Genomic DNA, 23,214 nt, shown 5'->3' on the forward strand with positions numbered 1-23,214 from the left:
TGAGGGACTCATGTAAAGAGTCAAATGTAACTGGTTCAATTTACGGTTGTTTTATGGACGTTACAGGACATTGCAAACAGATGGACTGAGTTTATGTTCGGGGTCAATGGAAATAATGGTATATATCTGTTTCCCGACCAAATCTGTAAGGACCAAATGTGTAATATTCAGCTTGGGGCCTGGGAATTTTGTAGAGTTTTGTTTCTCAGTCACTGCTTCAAGACATAATATGTTTTGTTTTCTCAGAAACAACAAACCAAACAAAAAATTCAGTTCATGCAGCATGTCCCGTGAAAAATGTCTTTTCCTTTTTGAGAACCTGACGTAGATTATGGTTTTCCAGTATTTTCTGGGAAAAAAGATTAAAAAAATGAAACCAATATATTTTAGATTTCTTTGTTTTTGATTTTAAATCTGAGACCAGGTTATATCCTTTTCTGGAACAAAACTATATATTTGGTTTCCAAACAATTATTTTCAGTGTCTTCTTTTTTTTTAAAAAATCCTAAGGCCACTATTTTCAAATAATTTTTTAGGACCCTTCCACCCTACTGAATATAAAATGGTTGGTGTCTTCGTGATCAAACACAAACATACACACATGCAGCAGTTAAACGAACTACATGGCACAATCCATTTGACATGGTCCAAAAACTTTTCTAGGATATTAACAGTATAAATTCTCTACAATGATAATCAGGGATTGAGACAGTGGCAAAGATTCAGCATCAACGATAAATAATTGATACATCGATACCGTGATGTACGATATGACATCCCTAAACCACGCCAATGAATAAATGAACAGAGGCAAGATCCTGTTTGACATCTGGTGATCCAACACGTGGGATTCGGATGAAGAATTGATACCCAGTATCCTATTATAAATTGGATGGTTGACATGGATCCCATTGTGAATAGTAGGTTATGGATGACAAGGCTGGCACGTTGTCCAAGAGGCGTTGATTGGTGTTCGCACTATTGACCACTGGTTGGTGCTATTGATCAGATTGGTGTTTGCACTATTGATCACAGATTGGTGTTCGCACTATTGACCACTGGTTGGTGCTATTGATCACAGATTGGTGTTTGCACTATTGATCACAGATTGGTGTTCGCACTATTGACCACTGGTTGGTGCTATTGATCACAGATTGATGTTTGCACTATTGATCACAGATTTGTGCTCACAGTCTTGACCACTGGTCAGTGGATCACTGGTTGGTGTTCGCACAATTGATCACTGATTTATGCTCGTACTATTGATCACTGGTTGGTGCTCATGCTATGTATCAATGGCTGGTGCTCACACGATTGATCACTGATTGGTGCTCACATAATTGATCACTATTTTATGCTTGAACTATTGATCACTGGTTGGTGCTCACATCAAGGACCACTGGTTGGTGTTCACATTTTCAACCATCAGTTTGTTTAGTCCCAACTTAGTGTATACTCACCAATGCTGTGATGTGGCTGTAAGCATTGTAGACAAACACTAATTCATTCAAACAACCACGAAGCATATGTAAGGATCCAGAAATACTGCTGAAAACGTGAAAAAGCACCCTTTCCCCAAACAACTCAAATAACTCAAATAACAAAATTATTGTAGATGGGGAACGGATTAAATAATAAAAGCCTTTCTATTATTGCATCAAGATGAACATTTTCAATTTCGCTCAAAGATTCATTTCATCCAATCGGGGGCATGTGTGTCCCAGTCGTCTAAGGCGCCGCGATTCGCTGTGCAGAGTTGCGTCCCTTGGGCACGCCAGAAACCTATGATTGTGGGTTCGAATCCCGGTTCGCCCCAATTATGTTTCTAGGTTTGTTAGCACCATACCCGTGCTCGTGGGTTTCACCGAAGTGGTAAACGTCTGAGACCTGCATCACTTCGGGCTTTCCTCCCACATTAAACTGACACGCCGCGATATGACTGGAATAATGTTAAATGCGGCGTTAAACCCAACTCACTCACTCATTTCATCCAATCAAATTTCTTGTCCCTTAATCCAAGACCAATGGCAAGAACTCCTCGGCTAGCAACCATAAATCGATTTTTTTTTACTACATATCTGTCTAGTAGTTGCACAAATGCCTATATGCTTTACCTTGGTCAAGAGAATCACATGTGTTCAGGTAAACGCTTCCAGTCCAGGGTGTTCTTGGCTTTGAAACTGCCATTAACGATATACCTATTCCACGGATACATGTAGCTGCCACAAATTCTCAAATTGGCAGAATTATTTTTACCATTTTAATGCAGCCATATACTCAATATTTTAAGGAAGTTTTGATTAGTATGAATAGTTTGGGCTTGTAATACCATATGTAGGTACCCTGATTGAGCGTTGTAAATCATTTGCTTGGAATTATTTTTGTAGTTTTCACCAAGCCATATACTCAATATTTGAAGAAGGTATAGATTAGTATCCAGAGTTTGGGCTTGTAATGCTATACATGTACCCTGATTGAGCGTTTTGAATGAGAAGACACAACGAAAGAAGTTGCAGAAGTTTGTACTAAACGTTATTTTGCCTTATTATTGCATATTCATTAAGGTGTGTGATTTGATTTGTATATAATTTCATCGCAACAATACTCATTCAGTTTCATTTGCCAAAGAATATTGTTCATAAAATTTGGAAAGTATTTTTGAATACTATACTCTTATGGTTTTATAGAAGTTTGGTGCAAGCATCTTTCTATTTTAAACCATACATTTGTTTATATTTAATTGTCAGATTCAAACACAATTGCTTTCTAATCACTATTTTGATATCTGTTCTAAAACATGAGACTCTTTATTGTGAAGTTTCGTACAATTTCAGGGATTAAATAGCTAGTTTTAATGTTTTGATTTTAAATTATCGTTGCTGTTTTGCTGTTTATCTTTAGAAAACAATAAAGACATCGGTTTCATGAAGAAGCATTACAAAATGGTCTGTTTCTCCATATAATCCACAACGGATAATGGATGTTTAACGTATAGAAACAGTCGGCTGATAGTGAGGAACATATTTGGTTAGTTATATTGTATTTTGATGTTTATTGAATTAAAATATGTCCTTTACTCCAAAGAAAAGCAATTTGTATGTCAGAAAATATCTACAGAGCTATTTATCCATTAAATACAGCATATATATATATCAACAAGTGCTAGCCATGTATATATACACTATATACACTATACATATATCTTCCTAAGAGATTGTTTCATTGTGGATGTAAAGTTGATCATAATAAATTATTTGAAACAAACTGTATTGTAATTCTTTATCAGCTTTTTTACAGATTTAAAAAAAAACAAAAAACATTTTTAAGATTATTTTTTTTAATGTTATAACATGATATTTTAATTATTATGAAGCATTTTTGAGTGCTTTAAATGATTATAGAATAACAGGAAATAAAGTTTTGGGGAACGACACGTCGGATAGTAACTTTTAAGACAACCAGGATCCTATCACATTCAGTAGAGTTTAGTGTTATGTGGACTATTATTAGCTGATCTCACTAGACCATATATAATTTAACTTGACTCGGGCTTCGGACTAGTGGCTAAGACGGAAACTCTTGCTTTCATTCCCGTTAGCCTACCTTTCGCAAATACATATGTTTTGGAAAATAGGCTTTTGTGAAATGTTTGTTTGGTTGACCTGTAAACCAGGAAGTAAAGACCCACCATTGCCCTTCTCTGATACTCAGTGTGTGTGTGTGGGGGGGGGGGGGGGGGGGGATTATGTTTTTTGTGACAAGGTGTGTGGTATGTTGCAGGTAAGTGTTGCTGGAGGGGCTAGTTGCATGACAGCGGTGATTTCAACATGACGTATGCTTACTAATATATCTTGAGAAGTGTTCACGTGGGTTAACGGATGCAGATTGTGCTAAAGGTTAACATTGAACTGTTGGCAAACATTGAAAGGATTAGGTAATAGCTGTGTTGAATGTTACAGTGTTTGACTGAATGTTGCAGAATATGAATGTTTCAGTCTGAATGAAGTTTGCTTAATAAGAACGTTTGACCAAATGTTTCATTTTATGACCAAATGTCTCAGAGATAAGTCAGAGAATGTGAGCATGTGTTTCCAAGCATGATAGTTGCAGTGTATGCCCAGATATGTTGGAGGAATGAATGTAGATAGACTTGAATGTTTGAGGGAATATGTAGGAAGTTTACATACATATTAACCCACATATGCTAATTTTACATGTGCAAATGAATAAATGAATGCATGAGAATTTGGTTATGAAAGAACTTGCATTTTTTACTGAATCTGTTTTAATGTATTCTTAGTGACGTATTTGAGTGTATGACCAGTATATGTCCAGTGTTTTAGCGTATGTGTAGTGTTTGGGTGTATCACCAGTGTTTGACCATTGTTTGAGTGTATGACCTGTGTTTGAGTGTTTGACCAGTGTTTGAGTCTTTGACCAGTGTTTGAGTCTTTGACCAGTGTTTGAGCGCATCCGTATTGTTTGAGTATGACCATTATTTGAGTGTTTGACCTGTGTTTAACCGGTGTTTGAGTGTACGTCCAGTGTTTGAGTGTATGACCATTATTTGAATGTTTGACCATTGTTTGAGTGTATAACAAGTGTTTGACTGGTGTTTGAGTGTATGACCAGCATATGTCCGGTGTTTGTATGACCAGTGTCCTGGTTGACTGTAAGACTGTTGGACATGTTTGCATGTTTGTTCTTGGAGTATATGAAATGTTCAAACGATGAAATGCATGCATTGACTTGATAACCAATGACAATTGCAATATGCATCATTTTTACCCATGTTCTTATCAGCCCAAAATGTTGCATTTTGAGGGGGTTTAAATATTTGAATATAGGTGCATTTTGATGAAATATGTGTTGAGGCAATGAATGATATTTAGTGGGATATTTAGTCGTACCTAACAAGGTGTACAATGGTGTCTTGAACATATACCGTAACAACGACATAGAGGTGCATGTTGATATACTCGTAACATAATTAATTAATATGTGTTCTCAATTTCTGAAAACACCAAGCATTGAAACAACACTGCTTGGGCCAGACTGTATTTGTTGGCTTAAAGATATGACAATGAAAATTTATTTCATAATTTTTTTTATTCAATTTCACATTTCCTTTTTGTACTTCATGAAATTGGAAAATACTTCCTTATTTGTCTTAAAATTCAACATATTGTGTGCACAATTCATGTGTGCTAAATATGTAACTTGGAAGTCCGAGGTTTAAATCTTTTCAGACAGACTTTTTCCCACTTGTCTTTTTGTCAAGGGTTGAGAGGTTTGTGAACAATATGTTTGTTATGTTTGGCCCAGACGGGTAGTTCAGATTCAAACCCATCCCCCCCCCTAAAAAACTAAGTCTAAAAGAAGGAAAATAAGTGATTAATAAATTATGGCTCTGAAACTCATTTATTAATGAATAGGTGTTACTGCTATAATTTGATTTTTATTGTGATATGCAGATATGCAGATTGATTTTAAAACAGGAATAATTGACATTTACTAAGGATAAAACAGAATTGCTGTAAAATGTAAAACCTGAAATGTTACCAGTTCCATTTAGTATAATTTTCTGATCCTATAAAATAAATAACTTTTTTTTTTAATATATTTTATTTTTTGTTATTATTATTGTTGTTATTATTTTACAAGTGTAATTAACATAATGGTAAATTGAAAACTAACAGGAATACTCCTAGTGCATTGGTAGCCGATACGGAGTCAGAAGTGCATCATGCGTTATCCAAAATGCATGGCAGGATGTACTGTTATACTCGTGTTATATTTTGTTGTTGATGTTATTTAAGCATGCTTCGTCAGTGCATAGTGGCATTGATTAGAACGTATGTTTCATGAGCAGTTGAAGCTCACAATATGTTTTATCTAGTTTGTTGTAGGTATTACCAGTTTTGTACATATTTCAGCATGTGTAGAGGCTTAGGCTATTCGTGCATGGTTAGTTCTGTTTCAGAATCTGTGTACCATATGCATGTTCAGAATAATGGAAATCTATTAACCAAAATTGAAAGGAATTCTTTTCGATAATTTGATAAATATTTTCCAGTAATTGAGAAAAAACAATTGTTTGACATTTTGAGTTACAATTGTAATGTTACTCAGATTTCTTTCTGAAAATGTGTATTTGAATTTAATTTTAAATCTCAACTGTTTTAAATTTGTTCTCCTTTGCATGTAGTTTCTCTTCAGTGTTTTAGGTTTTTTATTTCATCTTTTTCATATATATTAAGCAATTACCAGTCCTGTTTAATTTTGATTCATGATGTTTAATGTTTTAAGAAATGTTTTACAAAATGTTCACACAAGCCACTGTATCTGTGTGTATATATATAATATGTTTTGCAAAATTGAAACCAAAATTAATCAAAATGTGATATTGAATTGAATGTTTTTCCTTTTTTCTTTAATTTTTAGAAATATTTTATTAAAAAATGACCTACAAATCAACGTAGAAAACATTTTCAATTTTTTTTAATTTTTTACCTCTTGCTGTATTGACTAAGTAAACAAGAAACACAATTGGCCTGACCTAGTAAGGAATTGCAGGATCTGTTCCGTTTTTCACAGATAATAAATGTAGAATTTCAAATTCAAATTTAGTATTCAGCAGGACATGAACTCACACGTTCTCCATTTTTATAATAAGACTTCAGCTTATGCTTAAAAAATATATTCAGTTTTCTTGCATGACTAATGAGTGAAAATAATGACTTCCACTTCTATGCTTTGAATGGAACATTTCTATCTTCCTCTCTCCAGACTCTGCACCTGATCTGACTCTCTCTCTCTCCTTTTCATTTTGTTTTATTTGCAAATTGTGTTGTCCACGCTTATTATGTTGTGTTTTTCCTTTGCACCTGTGGTTGTTGTCCTCGTCGTCATGGTGATCAGACGTTCTTAGTTCCCCCCACGTTCTCATTCCGGACCACGAGAAGATCTTCGATGAGACGGACTTCCAGGAAAAGTAGGTATCTCACACAGGCTGTGTGTAAGAAAAAAATAGTTTTTGATGCACCATGTATATGTTTGTCAATCTGTAGAATTAGAGCCAAAATGGGAAGTTCAAGTGAGACTATGTCCCCAGCATCACCAGGGGTCGATTTAACGGCTGGCCTGTTGGCCGTGGCCAGCTAAGATTACTAAGGGCTTGCTGAAACGTAAAGTAGATGGCCTGTCTGGCTAGTCAAACTTTCACTTCTTTTCATGGATGTTTAATTTTATTTAAATGGACACTACTCATGAATCATGTAATTTGGATGAGAAAATATTTAGGGGGGATGAGGTCTTGTGAATGGTTAACTCAAAAAAAGATATATTTTGATCATCTTGGTAGAATGACAATTGGCTGCCATTTTGTAATGTGTTGTCTATTTGCTCATACATCACCACGAAATGAGGCAAATGGAGGCCAAGATTTAATCTCAGAGTGCAGGAAAAGGCGTTTCGGGGTGAGGAGTTCTAAAATTGCTACTTGGCCACACGACCTCAGGTTTCGGGGGGCGGTCGGGTAGCCTAGTGGTTAAAGCTTTCGCTCGTCACGCCGAAGACCCAGGTTCGATTCCCGACATGGGTACAATGTGTGAAGCCCATTTGTGGTGTCCCCCGCCGTGATATTGCGGGAATATTGCTAAAAGCGGCGTAAAACCACACTCACTCATTCACTCACTCAGGTTTCGGGCACTTCTCGGCCTCCACCATCTAGTTATAGGTCAGTTTGTTTGGAGAAGGGCCAGTAACTTTTAAAAGGAGCAAGCCCTGCTTGCTACATATAAATTTCTTGTTAAATCTACCCCTGATTACCCACTTGTCAAATGTTTGTCATAAGAGATCCTGGTCAGAATATGTCCCCAGCATCAAATGTTTGTCATAAGAGATCCTGGTCAGAATATGTCCCCAGCAACACTGGCTTGTCATAAGAGTTCCTGGTCAGAATATGTCCCCAGCATCACTGGTCTGTCATAAGTGTCAGGATGAGAATCTGTGACCCTGCTTATTGTGTGTCATTGTTAGCCAACTTTGTAGATTGTTGCTCAAGCTGTCGGCCACTGGTTTGTAAGGCCCAGTGCTTGCAGTATTGTAAACAGACGTTACTCTCACTCTCCAAGCTGAGGAGACATTTAATCCACAGCGTGGGTTGGTGAAAGTCGTTTTTTATCACTTAATGAATGTCCTTTTTCCGTGACCCTCCCCAAATGCTTGTCCATTTCCCCATGATCCCCCTCTAACTTTTACCATTCAGTGATATTCTGATTTGATAAACTCCCAATACAGAAGTATTAAAATTAATAGAAAAGGAAATTTTCAATGTTTCAGAAGTTTTTTTCAGTTACAATTTATTAGGGCTGTTACGATTCACTCTCGTATTCCGTGAATCGAACCGTATCCATTCATGAATTGAATTCGTTATTCGTGGCCACTTGAATTGAATATTTATGAATATGCAATCATGTGCATTTACATACCCTGTACCTAAAAATATCCATAAGAACATATTATAATATGATGGATTTCTTAAAAGACAACACTCTTATAATATTTAATTTGACAGTATTGTGGTCATTGTTCATTGTCTCATTTGAGCAGATACTAGTACCTGGATAAGTGCAGTATATAAATGTATAATATATTAATAGTTAACAAACCATGTCAAATAATTTATGTTATTATTGTGTCACTGAATATAACAAATTTTACAAAAGCTGCTGACTTGTTATTGTATTCGTGAATAAATATTCGTATTCGTACCCTATGTTCATGATATGAATCGTATTCGCCTCATAGTGTATTCGTTGCAGCCCTAAAATTTATTATTCTTGATTATTGTCAGTTGATGAAATTCCTCCTCAAACATGATGATTAGTTTGTGACTGTGACTGTGACTGTGACTCTGATTGTTTGTGTTACAGGACTCTGGTAGATACTGTCTACTCCCTCAAGGACAAGGTCAAAGAGTTGGAGCAGGTAAGTACTGGTTACCCAACAACCTCTTACCATTGTGTTGATACTTGTAAACCAGGCAGTGGAGTAGCCTAGTGGTTAAAGCGTTCACTCGTCACACCAAAGACCATGTCGATTCCCCACATGGGTACAATGTGTGAAGCCCATTTCCATGTTCCCAACTGTGATATTGCTGGAATATTGCTAAAAGCTGTGTAAGACCATACACACTCACTGATACTAGTAACCTGAAACTGCTTACCGATGTGCAGGTACTAGTTAAACAGAAACTGCTTACCGATGTGCAGATACTAGTTAAACAGAAACTGCTTACCGATGTGCAGATACTAGTTACCTGAAACTGCTTACCGATGTGCAGATACTAGTTAAACAGAAACTGCTTACCGATGTGCAGATACTAGTTACCTGAAACTGCTTACCGATGTGCAGATACTAGTTAAACAGAAACTGCTTAACGATGTGCAGATACTAGTTACCTGAAACTGCTTACTGATGTGCAGGTACTAGTTAAACAGAAACTGCTTACCGAAGTGTGGATATACTAGTTTCCTGACAACTGCTTACCATTGTGTGGAGACAAATTTCCCTCAATCCGTTTACCATTGTGTAGATACTAGTTACATGACCACTGCTTACCATTGTGTGGAGACAAATTACCCTCAATCCGTTTACCATTGTGTAGATACTAGTTACATGACCACTGCTTACCATTGTGTGGAGACAAATTACCCTCAATCCGTTTACCATTGTGTAGATACTAGTTACATGACCACTGCTTACCATTGTGTGGAGACAAATTACCCTCAATCCATTTACCGTTGTGTAGATACTAGTTACATGACCACTGCTTACGATTCTAAAAGTAGTAGTTACCTAACAACTGCTCAACATTGTGTAGCCTCATACAATGTCTCAGACTGGAAAACTGTTTTGTTAAGTTTGTGACGTGAGAGACCAACATTGTCAAATGGATTTAGTGTATTTCACTGCTTCATTGATTTGGAGAAGATGGAGACTCACCCTGACAACCTTGCTCAAAGCCTTATTAGAATTTGAAAAGTTCTTTTGAATGATATAGTGAATTCCATATCCAAAGGACATGCAGTGGATTGTTGAAGTTATTGATATCTGCTCAAAGCCCTGTTAGAAATCATAAGCGCTCCTGGATAGTGTATGTTTATATGCTCACACTGTCGACCACTTGTTAGTATGGTCAAGCTTCATTACATCGGCCATGAACCCATGAGGGATCCCGGGGTAATATGGTTGTCGTACAAGACTGCTTAGTGGATATATTCAATATTCACTCAGCAATATTCCAGCTACATGACGGCCGTCTGTAAATAATCGAGTCTGGACCAGACAATCCAGTGATTGATCCATCCACGCAATTGGGATACGATGACATGCATCAGCCAAGTCAGCGAGTCAGACCACCTGATCCCGTTAGTCGCCTCTTATGACAAGAATAATCTTCTTATGATTCAAGCCTAGTAGGCTGAGTCTGGACCATACAATCCAGTGAGTGACTTCATGAGCATCGATCCGCTCAATTGGTATTCGATGACATGCATCAACCAAGTCAGTGAGCCTGACCACCCGATCCCATTAGTTGCTTCTTACAACAAGCATAGTCGCCTTTTTACGGTAAGCATGGGTTGCTGAAGACCTATTCTACCCCAGATCTTCACAGATGTAACAAAGGCCACAGATATGTGGAAAGTTCTCATCCCTGCTAATACACCAGCACTGTAAATCTAAAGCTCATCTACACACAAAGTAAGAAAACATCAGCTAAGGACTGATTACAAATACTGACTTTCCTGGTTTTCAAGCCATGTCTGTTAATTTTTTATAACATAGTTCATCCCAAATTTAGCTACAAAACATAATGCACTTTCAAAGCAATAACACCATGTAACACCCAACAGAATGGATCATTGCTCATAATGTCAATCACTTGGTTGTCAAGTCGGGACTCTCCTATTTATAGTCTGGTCATGAGGGTGGGATATTGCTGAGTACAGTGTTAGACAACCAACAAAGAAACCAACATCTGACCCCGTGTTCCTTGTGTTTTAGGGGGCACGGGTGGCCCAGTCGTCTAAGGTGCCGCGATTCGCTGTGCAGAGTTGCGTCCCTTGGGCACGCCAGAAACCTATTATTGTGGGTTCGAATCCTGGTTCCCCCCAACTATGTTACTAGGTTTGTCAGCACCATACCCGTGCTCATGGGTTTCACCGAAGTGGTAAACGTCTGAGACCTGCATCACTTCGGGCTTTCCTCCCACATTAAGCTGACACGCCGTGATATAACTGGAATACTGTTAAAAGCGTCATTAAACCCAACTCACTCACTCACTTCGTTGTGTTTTAGGAGCAGAAGAAGCTGAAGAAAGACGTGGAGGATGAACGCAAGGCACGGAGGCGGCTGGAGAACGTTGTCCACAAATCCATGGGAAGCAGACTCTTAGACTCGGTGAACACGGAGAGCGTGTCTTGACCTCGGGCCAGCCCTAAGCTCAATATCAGTGGTCAGTCTCATGTGGCCAGTGGGAAATGATTGAACTCAGTCTAAATGTCTAGATGGATTTATGTATGAACTGTGGAACCTTCTGTCTGAACCTCTGTCGTGTCCTATCGGAACAGTTGGTCTGAACATTTATGTGTTTGAACATGTATGTGTTCCCTGTATGTGGAGATCGCTGGAACGTTTTCCTCTTTCGAAAAAATCAGATTTCTAGCATCTGGTTGAATTTTGAAGTCTGAATTGATTTTGATGAATGAAATGGGCTGCTAAGTCATTTGTTCGTGCATGCAGGACATGTTGGAATTGATCTCCTTCCTGTTCATGATGTTCTGTGTCAGTGGAACTCTAGTGATAGAAACATTGTGAAAATTATTTACAATTTGAAATTACGACCAGAAAAATCAGTCTCAGAAATGATAAATTTGGTGGGTGGAGAAATGGGTTCATGATCTTATATTTCACCAGAAATTTCACTTGACACGGGCTTCTGGCTTGTGGGTAGCTATTCCATTGTAAATTTCATTGTAATCAAAACTAAGATTTATGGTGGTGAACTTAAGGATATTAGGTTTATCATCAAACTGCCAAAGAAACTACAAGCCCAAAGTTGTCTTTTGGCATCATTTCCAGTAGAATATAGCCCTAATATAATGAAAATACTTAGCTGAGCTTATTAGAAACATATATATGTCATACTCCTCTGCTTTTAGAGTAGTAGGTAGTTTTGGGGAATATACTACTCAACTTTTGACAGGGATCATATGACAGATATGTCATTGTATTTAAATATGATTTGACATATGATGAGGACAGTGTCTGAAACTCAGAACACTAAACTGAGACCCTTAAGGGCCAGCACATTTGAAAAACTGTAGGCCCTGTGGAAAAACTGTAGGCCCAATGAAACAACTGTAGGCCCAGTGGAAAAACTGTAGGCCCAGTGGAAAAACTTGGCCCAGTGGAAAAACTGTAGGCCCAATGAAAAAACTGTAGGCCCAGTGGAAAAACTAGGCCCAGTGGAAAAACTATAGGCCCAAACATTGCAGCTGAAGCAGGGAGGAACCCTTGCAATATAAATTACAAAACACAACGAGTCAACCATAAGCTTTTACTGCTATCACCCCGAGTTCCCAGAGACTCGGTAATGACAGATGAAGCCTACATCTATCAGGAAACATCTTTGCAACTACATGTCATACACCATTTGAAAGGTCTAACCCTACTGTTTGTAAATGTGAAAGTTATGTTTATCACATTACTTAAATAATACTTGAAAAATAATTACTATAATAATAATAATAATTAAGTGCAGACCGTAAGGGCCTGCTGAAATTTAAAACTATCAGCCCGAGAACAAATTTCGGTCCTACGGGCAGATGTCCATTTCGAAAACACTGGATGAGAATCAGGTTTTTTGTGTGTAAAAATATCCCTATCAAATGTGGAGTAGTGGATGAAATATTTGATGTGGTGGTAAGAAATAACTGAAGCATGTATCTGACATGAAATTTGGTATGTTCTAAAAGAAGCCCAGAGGTCATTAGGTGATGAGGTCAGCATCTTTGTGGTTTCCGTTGATGCAATGTTGCAGCGCTTTAACTTATATCTTTTCATTAGAACATACATGGATTTTTTCTGTTGGGTATGGCAACCATGTGGTTTGTTGTGCCTCATATTAGATTTGTTTCGCAAAGATGTCTGCTGTTTCCTTGCTGTGACGTAATGTTCTGGGCCCTGTTTCACAAAGAGATTGTAGCGCTAAGGCTTGCATAAGTTAGCGTTAAAATACAGGAGTTGTGACCATCTTAGCGCTATGACTTACATAAGTTAATGTTAAGGTGTAGGAGTTAGATTATCTTAAGGCTATAACTCTTGTTAAATCAGTGTCAAGGTATGGGATTTATGGTTGTCTTAGCGCTATGACTGTCACATTTCATATTTAAGTATAGGACGTACGATTGTCTTAGTACTTTGACTGTCGCATTTCATATTTAAGTATAGGAGTTACAATTGTCTTAGTGCTTTGACTGTCGCATTTCATATTTAAGTATAGGACGTACGATTGTCTTAGTACTTTGACTGTCGCATTTCATATTTAAGTATAGGAGTTACGGTTGTCTTAGTACTTTGACTGTCGCATTTCATATTTAAGTATAGGAGTTACGATTGTCTTAGCACTATGACTGTCCCATTTCATATTTAATAATTGGAGTTACGATTCTCTTAGTGCCCTGACTGTCGCATATCATATTCAAATATAGGAGTTACGATTGTCCTAGTGCTTTGACTGTAGCATTTCATATTTAGATATAGGAATTACGATTGTCTTAGTGCTTTGACTATCACATTTCATATTTAAAAATAGGATTTACGATTGTCCTAGTGCTTTGACTGTAGCATTTCATATTTAGATATAGGAGTTACGATTGTCTTAGTGCTTTGACTATCACATTTCATATTTAAAAATAGGATTTACGATTGTCTTAGTGCTTTGACTGTCGTATTTCATATTTAAGTATAGGTGATATGATTGTCTTAGCACTATGACTGTCACATTTCATTGTTAACGTATAGGAGTTACTATTGTCTTAGTGCTTTGACCATGTTGACTGTCGCATTTCATTGCTAAAGTATAGAAATTATTATTGTCTTAGCGGTATGACTGACATTAGTCAAAGTTAAATTATGGGAGTTAGATCATCTTAGCGGTACCTGTTACATGTCAATGTTAAAGTATAGGAGTTGTGGTCGTCTTAGCGCTGTTTGTCGCTTTGTGGAAATGGCCCCTGTTTTCATTCATGTTAATCTCATGTTGAATGAAACTCATATCGATCTCTCAGTTAACTTCGGGAACAGATTGTTTTTGCTCATATGTTGTTTATTTGCCCAAAATTGTAAATATGTTTGCCCGGAACAAACACATGTTTTGTTTGTTGATTTTTATGTTACAACAATCAAATTCTGTAAAACTTGTTTACCAAAATAAGAACAGTTAGATCTGTGTTCTTTGACGAGGTTATTGCTCTGGTTTATTCTTCAACAGAACAGATGGAATCGTACTTAACATAATCTTGTGATAACTTAGCAATGTTTCCGTACAGGAAATCAATTGGTAATTTGGTAAAATATGGATTGGACTGGTAAACTAACTTGATTATTCTTAGCAGCCCTGCATAGAGAATGAATATGTACCTGTATTTACATAAAATTTGTGATAACTTCCGAATCAAAATGGTAGAGGTGTCAAATGAAAATAAAGCGGAAAATCTCAAGAAATTAGCTTGAGTCTTGTCTTGAACGGCAACACGATAAGACAGAATCAATTTCTGACAACCTTTTTCAAAGTACAGTCAAGTCCCGTTAATCCAGCACAGTTGGTTGCATATAATTAGGTCGGATTAACAAGTATGTCGGATAAATGAAATTAAGTTGTATCAACTTTTGTGATCGAAAATCAGACATCTTCACGATAGATAGGAACTATGTAATAAAATCATGTTTGTCTTGACAAAAACATGAAACTATGTTCGTTAAGTAAGATATATATTCTTGACCTTTTTGGGTGTCAGTTTGTTGTATTGCTTGGTTTACAGATCCTCATCAAACTTTGGGGGCTGTTGGGTAGCCAAGTGGTTAAAGCGTCCGCTTGTCACACCGAAGAATCGGATTCGATTCCCGACATGGGTACAATGTGTGAAGCCCATCCTTGGGCAAGCCAGAAACCTATGATTGTGGGTTTGAATCCCTGTTTGCCCCGATTATGTTTCTAGGTTTGTCAGCACCATACCTGTGCTCATGGGTATCACCGAAGTGGTAAACGTCTGAGACCTACATCACTTCGGGCTTTCCTCTCACATGTAGCTGACACGCTGCGATATAACTGTAATACTGTTAAAAGCGGAGTTAAACCCAACTCACTCTCTCATTCAGAGCACGGATAAGAAAATCTTGTAAAATATACTACACAACGTTTGACAGAGATAATCTGATATGTCTTTCCATTTAGAAGTGACATAGTTTTGTGTCTTGGAAACATAACAAAATGTCCCTATCATGAGTGGAGTCGTATATAATTAACATTCGGTGTGGAAAACAAAAACCTATTTTCACATCCACACTGGTTTTGTAGGGGCAAGATTCCACATTTCACAGACAGTGAAAGAAATATTTTTTTAATTTTTCACATCCACAGTGAATCTCACACCAAATGCTCAAAACATCAATCCTTATTTACTCCATCACTTAAAACTAATAAATAAATAAATGAATTAATAGATTTATTAACAAAGTTAGAAGTTTTGAAAATTTTGCTAGGCTTTTTGTCGCATATATATTCTTAGAGATTTAATAAAATGAATAATTTTCCTACACTTTTAGTTAGTAATGACATGCTTTAATTTTACACATATTATTCCTACAGTTTGTCTCTGTGATAGATCACGCATATAGGAGCAGTGCTCAGCATTAAATCAGAATTGTGATTCTATAGATTCTATTAAAATTATTAATTAATGTAGAGCAAATGTGATAGCATTTTCATATCACAGTTAAGAAAGTGCTGAATATTTTGTTGCTGATGACCATGGTTAAATGGTTATTGTTAATATACATGTATTTATAATGAAAAAACAAATAAAATATTGAAAGGAATGTCTGTGTTTGTTGTTCAAGTATTTGTCATTGTTTGTTGTTTAACACCGCACTCAGCAATATTGCAGCTATATGATGGCGGTCTGTAAATAATCAAGTCTAGACCATACAATCCAGTGATTGATATCATGATCATCGATCAAGGCAATTGGTATACGATGACATGCATCAACCAAGTCAGCGAGCCTGACCAGCCGATCCCGTTAGACGCCTCTTACAAGCATGGGTTGCTGAAGACCTATTCTAACCAAAATCTTCACGGGTTCATTGATGTGATCAACCCTTACATCCTCAACAACCGCCCCCGTTGTCTGGTGGTAGAGCGTCAGCCCGGAGATCCCCGGCCGCGTCATACATAAAGACGTTAAAAGATTGTACTTGTTGTTACCCTGTCTGGCGCTCGGCATTAAGGGGCTAAAACAAGGACTGGTCGGCTCGGAGTCAGTATACTGTGTCTGAGTGGGGTATTCATGTTCAACTGCGGCATGGTATCTCAGTGAGCTAGCACTATAAAATGGCATCAGTCCGGACTAGTACAAGCAGCCACACACACACATACACGTCGCTATATAAGTGCAATAATCTTGGACGCGACGTTAAACCCAATTTCACCTCACCTCACATCCTCAACAACTTATGCTGGTTGGAAGACGCGATGGTAGTTTGTCTTGGTGACTTGGTTGACTGCATGTGATCTTGCCCCCACAGGTATATGTCGGACATATCAATCAATGGTTTGTATGGACCATACTTGATCGTATAGCTGGAAAAGTCCCGAGTGTGGTGAGGTGACATGAGGTTAAATGTGATGTCACATCCAAGATTATTGCACTTACGTACATGCATGTCTGTTTGTGTGTCTACTTGTACTAGTCAGGATCTTTTAGTGCTAGCCCAGTGGGATGGCATGCCGCAGTTTAACATGAATACCCCACATAGTATACTGACTCCGAGCCGATCAGTCCTTGTTTTAGCCCCTTAAAGCCGAGCACCAGCAAGGTAACAACAAGTACATTTTAAAAGGTATTTTGGTGTGACGCATACGGGGATCGAACCCCAACCTTCCGCTCCCGGGCAGACACTAGAGCACGGAGGCGGTCTGCTGAGTGGTGTTAATTAACGAAATTTTGGTGATCAGTGGGACGTGAAGCCGGTGTAAGACCTCTACTACTTTGGCAAAACCTCTGAGCATGGGTATGGCGCTGAGAAACCTAGACACATAATCAGGATGGATAGGGATTGGAATCCACAATCCTACTTCCTGGCACATACTGAGGATTTAATTCTGCATCATCAGGGGCACGGGTGGCCCAGTCGTCTAAGGCACCACGATTCGCTGTGCAGAGTTGCGTCCCTTGGGCACGCCAGAAACCTATGATTGTGGGTTCGAATCCCGGTTCACCCTGATTATGTTTCTAGGTTTGTCAGCACCATACCCGTGCTCGTGGGTTTCACCGAAGTGGTAAACGTCTGAGACCTGCATCACTTCGGGCTTTCCTCCCACATTAAGCTGACACGCCGCGATATAACTGGAATACTGTTAAAAGCGGCGTTAAACCCAACTCACTCACTCACTATTTCTGCATCACAAACTGGGGCACCATAGACACCTGAAAGGGAGGAATGCCATAGCGGCAGAACATGCTCAGGTTGATCTACATGTACATCCTCTGCTGTCATATAGCTGGAATATTGCTGAGTGCGGCGTTATACAACAAACAACATGTATATCCACATTGTGATAAATTGAGTAAATGAATTTTGTTTGGAGCACCTTTAGAATACAGTACCACAACTTCTTATGAGGACGGTCTCTGCCGTAAGTCACGTGTCTTAAAGACAAGAAGCTAGTTTTTGTGAGAATCCGTCGGACGCGAACTCGCGACCTTCGGATTGTTAGCCCGACAGCTAACCGACTGAGCTACGTCCACAATGTGAACTAAGTGCAAATTTACCTAGTCATGCCTACGCCGTTACGGAACTGAACGAAAAGGGTCGAATAGGTGATGGACACTTACCCCCTGGATGGCATTTGGACATACATGTCCCACCTCAACAACCCTCACTTTGAAGTCGAATAAAATTCAAAATACATCACCCACACAACTACACTTCACAGTTTTGAATAAGGTGTTCTGTGATATCATCCACTGGCATTTTAGGCCAAGCAAAAGTACCGAAAATGACCTCTGAAAATTAGGTACATCGTAAATGCCGCCATTTTTTACTAATTACTAAATCACCACTCACTGCGTTATTTACAGCATGTTTTGAAATCTAAAATTCGGATATTAAGATCTACTAGGGGAAATGAATTTCAAAAATAGCATATTAATGATCACGGCTATCATTCTGGGTTTTTTTCAAATCACCAATGATCATTCCAAAACGTCTCCGATAACCCTAGAATCGTTTCGTATGTTTTGGAAAATACTTCCGCCATATTGGATAGTGTTTACAAAATCACGTTTCAGGTACACCGGTTATGAGACGCCTGTAACATCACGTATATTTCAAACTTAGCTGCGATACACACATCCTTGGATTCCTCATACATTTTAGAATCAAATGACCAATGGTCTTTGTCACCAATACAAAGTGGCTAGATGAAATCAAGCAAAATAAGTTAGGTGTGAAAACGAACGCTGTCCTAGAAAAACTGCACTTGTTTGAAATGTAAACAAAGCAAAATTCAGATTTTACACCGTGTAGCATTTTCTCCAATTTTGAGCTATCCATTCGTCTATTCGTTCGTGATATTGGCTAAACATTTTCAGAATATGCATGGGAAGAGAATCGTAGGAAGAATTAGGGAATTTAAAATAGATACATTGCAATGATTTGATATTTTCAACAGAAATTGTCAAAGTTACCGTCCTGTGTGACGCCATGACTGACGCAAAATCATGCACAACGACAGCGGTATTTATCGGAATCTCTGACTATTTCCGTTAGTTTCAATGAAAATTATAACAACAAATAACAGTACATATACTGAACAACAAAATTTTCTGTGACACCAATATTTTAGTGTATTGTTCAAACAAGTAAAGTTTGGTTTTCAATATTGTAGTACATGTATGGAATCAAGTCACAAAAACGCAACTGCTACAGAAAAGCATGTATTCCATGCAAAAGTTGACTTTTATGCAAGCCCCATGCATTTCACTACCCAAAAATGGGTATAAAAACATGTGCGTTGATGGGATTCCATATGCATTGTTTAGCATCGTGCTGACAACAACCGCTCAGAAAAACAACAAAATTACGCAATTATTCAACATTACGAAATGTCGCGCCTGTCCGAAAATGAGCGTCTGCGAGCTATTGGTATGCTTGAAGCAGGATCGAGTCAACGTGATGTTGCAAGACAATTTAACGTCCACAGAAACACCATTAGGTGTTTATGGCAACGTTGGCAACAGACGAATGCAGTCAGAGACCATCCTCGGAGTGGCAGGCCACGCGTAACCAATAATCGACAAGACAACTGGATTCGAACAACACACCTACGAAATCGATTCCAGCCAGCTACAGTGACTGCAAAAAGCATCCCTGGCCTTCGACGAATATCTTCACAACCCATGCGTCGTCGCCTCAGATGTGCAGGGATTGTCGCCAGAAGACCCGCCATTTTGACAGGAAACCACCGTCAAGCACGTCTACAGTTGTGCAGACAGCGTCTACGCTGGACGGCCATGCACTGGGGACAAGTTCTATTCACTGACGAGTCTCGTTTTCACCTCACGTCAATCATTGTGTCATGGAAGAAGATCGGTTTGGGGGCGGCAGCGTTATGGTATGGGGTGGGATTACAGCAAGACAGAGGACCCGTTTGATAGTGGTAGAGGGAAATCTCAATGGACAGCGCTACCGCGACGAGATCATCGGCCCTGTTATTCTACCGTTTTTGCGTCGTCATGGCCCAGGTATTACCTATCACCATGACAACGCCTGGCCTCATATTGCTCGACTTGTTCAGGATTCTCTTCAACAAAACAACGTGAATGTCATCCCCTGGCCGGCTCGCTCCCCTGATCTCTCACCAATCGAGAACATGTGGGATGAGATGGATCGGCAACTTCGACGTCAACCATGCACGTGTTCCACAGACACTCCAGGAACTTCGAAACATGTTCCAGCAAATATGAACAGAAATCCCACAGGACTTTGTGCGACGCCTGGTCCATTCCATGATACGAAGATGTGTTTCTTGCATCGCAACCAGAGGGGACACACACGCTATTGATTTGTAAATTGACATTTTGGCATGTTCATGTTGTTGTTGTTTTTTATGAAATCACGCATTTTCTGAAGTCAGTATGGCAAATTAAACCATTTGAACACTTACAGGAGTCTTTTATCTGTTGCAAACCGAAACTGTTTCATATTTGGTAAAAAAACATAACTTTGGATTAAATCTTATTCAATGTCACAGGAACTTTTGATGTTCAGTATAGATTGTCAGAATGTTTCTGATTACTTACATGTCACATTTATGTGTATACGATCCCTGAATCAACGAAAGTCCCCTCGTAAAATCCCGCGTACTGCTGACAGTCAACACGCCATTTTGTAAAAGTCGGTCACCGGGAGTGATGTCATACGCAACATTGTTGTGCATATTAGGTAATTTCTTTGAGGTGAAGGTCCTTCAATGAGAGTGCACACGATCATTGTACCATGCTGTTTACAGTTTCAGTTATGATGTAGACTTTGCATATCTTTTATACATTATTTACACAATTAATTTCACTTTGGATATTTGTCAATGTTCAAAATGATATTATACGTAAATATAGGCCACAACATGTATGAACGAACCTTTGATAATCTCCTGTTTGTTTGAACATTGTTTACATAACAATTCATAGGTTTATAGTGTCGAATACGATATTTCTTTCCATTGGACAAGTGTTACAAGATGAAGTGTAAATGTAACTGCAGCATGTACGTATTTCATGGGATGTGTAATAGTCAATATTATAAGTTCATATAACCAATGTCCAATAACCAATAGCCGTTTCATTTTATTTTATAACTAAAACGGAATATATTACTTCAACAAAATTGATAATATGTTTCGTTAAAATATATGCACACATTTCTGAAAGAATTGTCTTGGTCTTGGAATTGTTTTTTATGTCGCACAGAAAAGTGGTATCTAACGATTCGCCAGGTGCGCGTTAGTCACAAACAATTAACGAATTATTCCTCTCGTTTTGCATTATATAATCAATGGGTTCATTCTTTTTTCAATATTGTGATCACAGGATATTAGACTGTTTATTTTATTTCTCCAGAAATTGTAAAAAAGTATAAAAACAAAACCCATACCAGGTACCCCGTTGGTTCAACCTTATACGATTATCCTGATAATTCTATACCAATAGAGCTTGCTTCGCATCTTTTTTTTGTGTAATTCAGAGAAGAGAAATAATAACATAATAATGAACAAATGTATGGCCAATATTGAATATAATTTTGGTTGTTTTGAAGTATTCTTTTGGGTATTTCATTACGTTAATTGATGCCGAACAGGTGTCTTGTCCAATCAAGATACACGATAAACTATCTAATTGTATATATATTCAATACATTATTTACTTGGTGAAAGCAGTCATTTTATGTTGTGTCGAAAAAGTGTCAAATTCCGTTTTACACATCGAGGTTTTCCATACCATGAACGAAAATAAGGGGAGATATATATTAATCAAAATACCAGTGTATTAAAGACATAAAACTAGCCATGACGTCAAAAGGAATGGTGTTATTTTTTTTTGTCATTTCATTACATTTGATGATAAGGCTAGTGCTCCATTAATGATGGTGCAACATTAGTCAAATTACACTAACACAATCAGGAGAATGCATACCAATGAAAATTAATGAATAAAATAAATAAATATATGTATATTAGTTTCCATTTATCATCAGTTTAGCCACTTGAATTACGAAAAACATGAAATACAAAATATATATATTGAAAATAAAAGTGCTTTCATAAACTAGCAAATGCGCCGCTAAAGGCTATAGAAAGTAAACAAATATATAAAACTCTCAACATCGCTGGGCGTATTGAGAGGAGCTTATGCACACTCAATAAGATACAATACAATACAATATAGTTTATTAAAGTCTCACCATTTGTAGAGCAGGGGTTTAAACGAAGCATTTTAAATATCTAAAAACTTAAAAGTACAAATGCCACCCAAGGGGGTTACGAGAGACTATATCTTACACAAATGTAAGTGCTTTATAAAATAATGTAAAATGAGATAAAATTATACATAATATTATAATCATAGTCATAATTTAGGAATATAAATATTAAGAATGTAAATGATAAGGTAAACAGTTAAATATATTGTTAAATTATACATAAAATAATTTTCTACGCATAAACATTTTGAAGCACATGCTTCCTAATAGTGTTAAGTTACAATGGTTATTTAAAATGGTGATATCTACAGGTGCAGGATAGAACATATTCTTAAGATAAGATGTACGAATATCGTCATAAAAGGGACAGTGTAAAAAAAAGTGGGTTTCGTCTTCAACTTGGTCTGTACAATATTTACAAAAGCGTTGTGTAGCCGGGATAGGAGGGGAGCAGTATCGGCCCGTTTCAATCTCCAGTTTTAGGGAACCACATCTCAGGGAAGCAAGTATCCATCGCTGGTATCTTGGGAGTCGAGTCTAACTCTCAGTGAACAACTCTGTCTTAAAAAGTTTAAAAGTTCTTAACTTTGGTGTTGACTGGACGCTGTCTTTCCATCGCTGTTTGTCAATGGAGACAAGTTTGGATAAAATGCTATTTAAAACACATGGAGATGACTTATTAGAGGTATTTAGCAAATCTGTCAACTCCAGATCACTGTAGATACGTTGTAGCTTTTTCTCCCAGGAGTTTCCTCTTGTAAGTGACCACTGGTGGATCCTGTAGGTCAGTCTTGTCGTGGGCATTCGTTGTAACCTACACCACAGTCGGGCAGCCTCCATATACAGTTTAGACTGACAGTCCAACCACCCCATATCTCCTCGAAC

General features: G+C 37.9%; 1 protein-coding gene across 6 annotated transcripts in view; it reads left to right on the forward strand.

Annotated features, from left to right (window-relative positions):
• Positions 1 to 16,167, forward strand: part of LOC124150038 (rho guanine nucleotide exchange factor 7-like) — a 105,223-nt gene extending 89,056 nt beyond the window's left edge. For all 6 annotated transcript variants that reach the window (XM_048402319.1, XM_048402311.1, XM_048402312.1 and 3 more), the window contains 3 exons: positions 6,922 to 6,994; positions 8,937 to 8,991; positions 11,365 to 16,167. In XM_048402319.1, coding sequence (XP_048258276.1) covers positions 6,922 to 6,994; positions 8,937 to 8,991; positions 11,365 to 11,490 — 254 coding nt within the window. In that variant the 3' untranslated portion in view covers positions 11,491 to 16,167. The remainder of the gene's footprint in view (positions 1 to 6,921; positions 6,995 to 8,936; positions 8,992 to 11,364) is intronic.
• The last annotated feature ends 7,047 nt before the right edge of the window (positions 16,168 to 23,214 follow it).

This window comes from Haliotis rufescens, unplaced genomic scaffold (genome assembly GCF_023055435.1).
Source record: "Haliotis rufescens isolate VD_foot unplaced genomic scaffold, xgHalRufe1.0.p SCAF_25, whole genome shotgun sequence".
Classification (NCBI taxonomy): domain Eukaryota; kingdom Metazoa; phylum Mollusca; class Gastropoda; order Lepetellida; family Haliotidae; genus Haliotis; species Haliotis rufescens.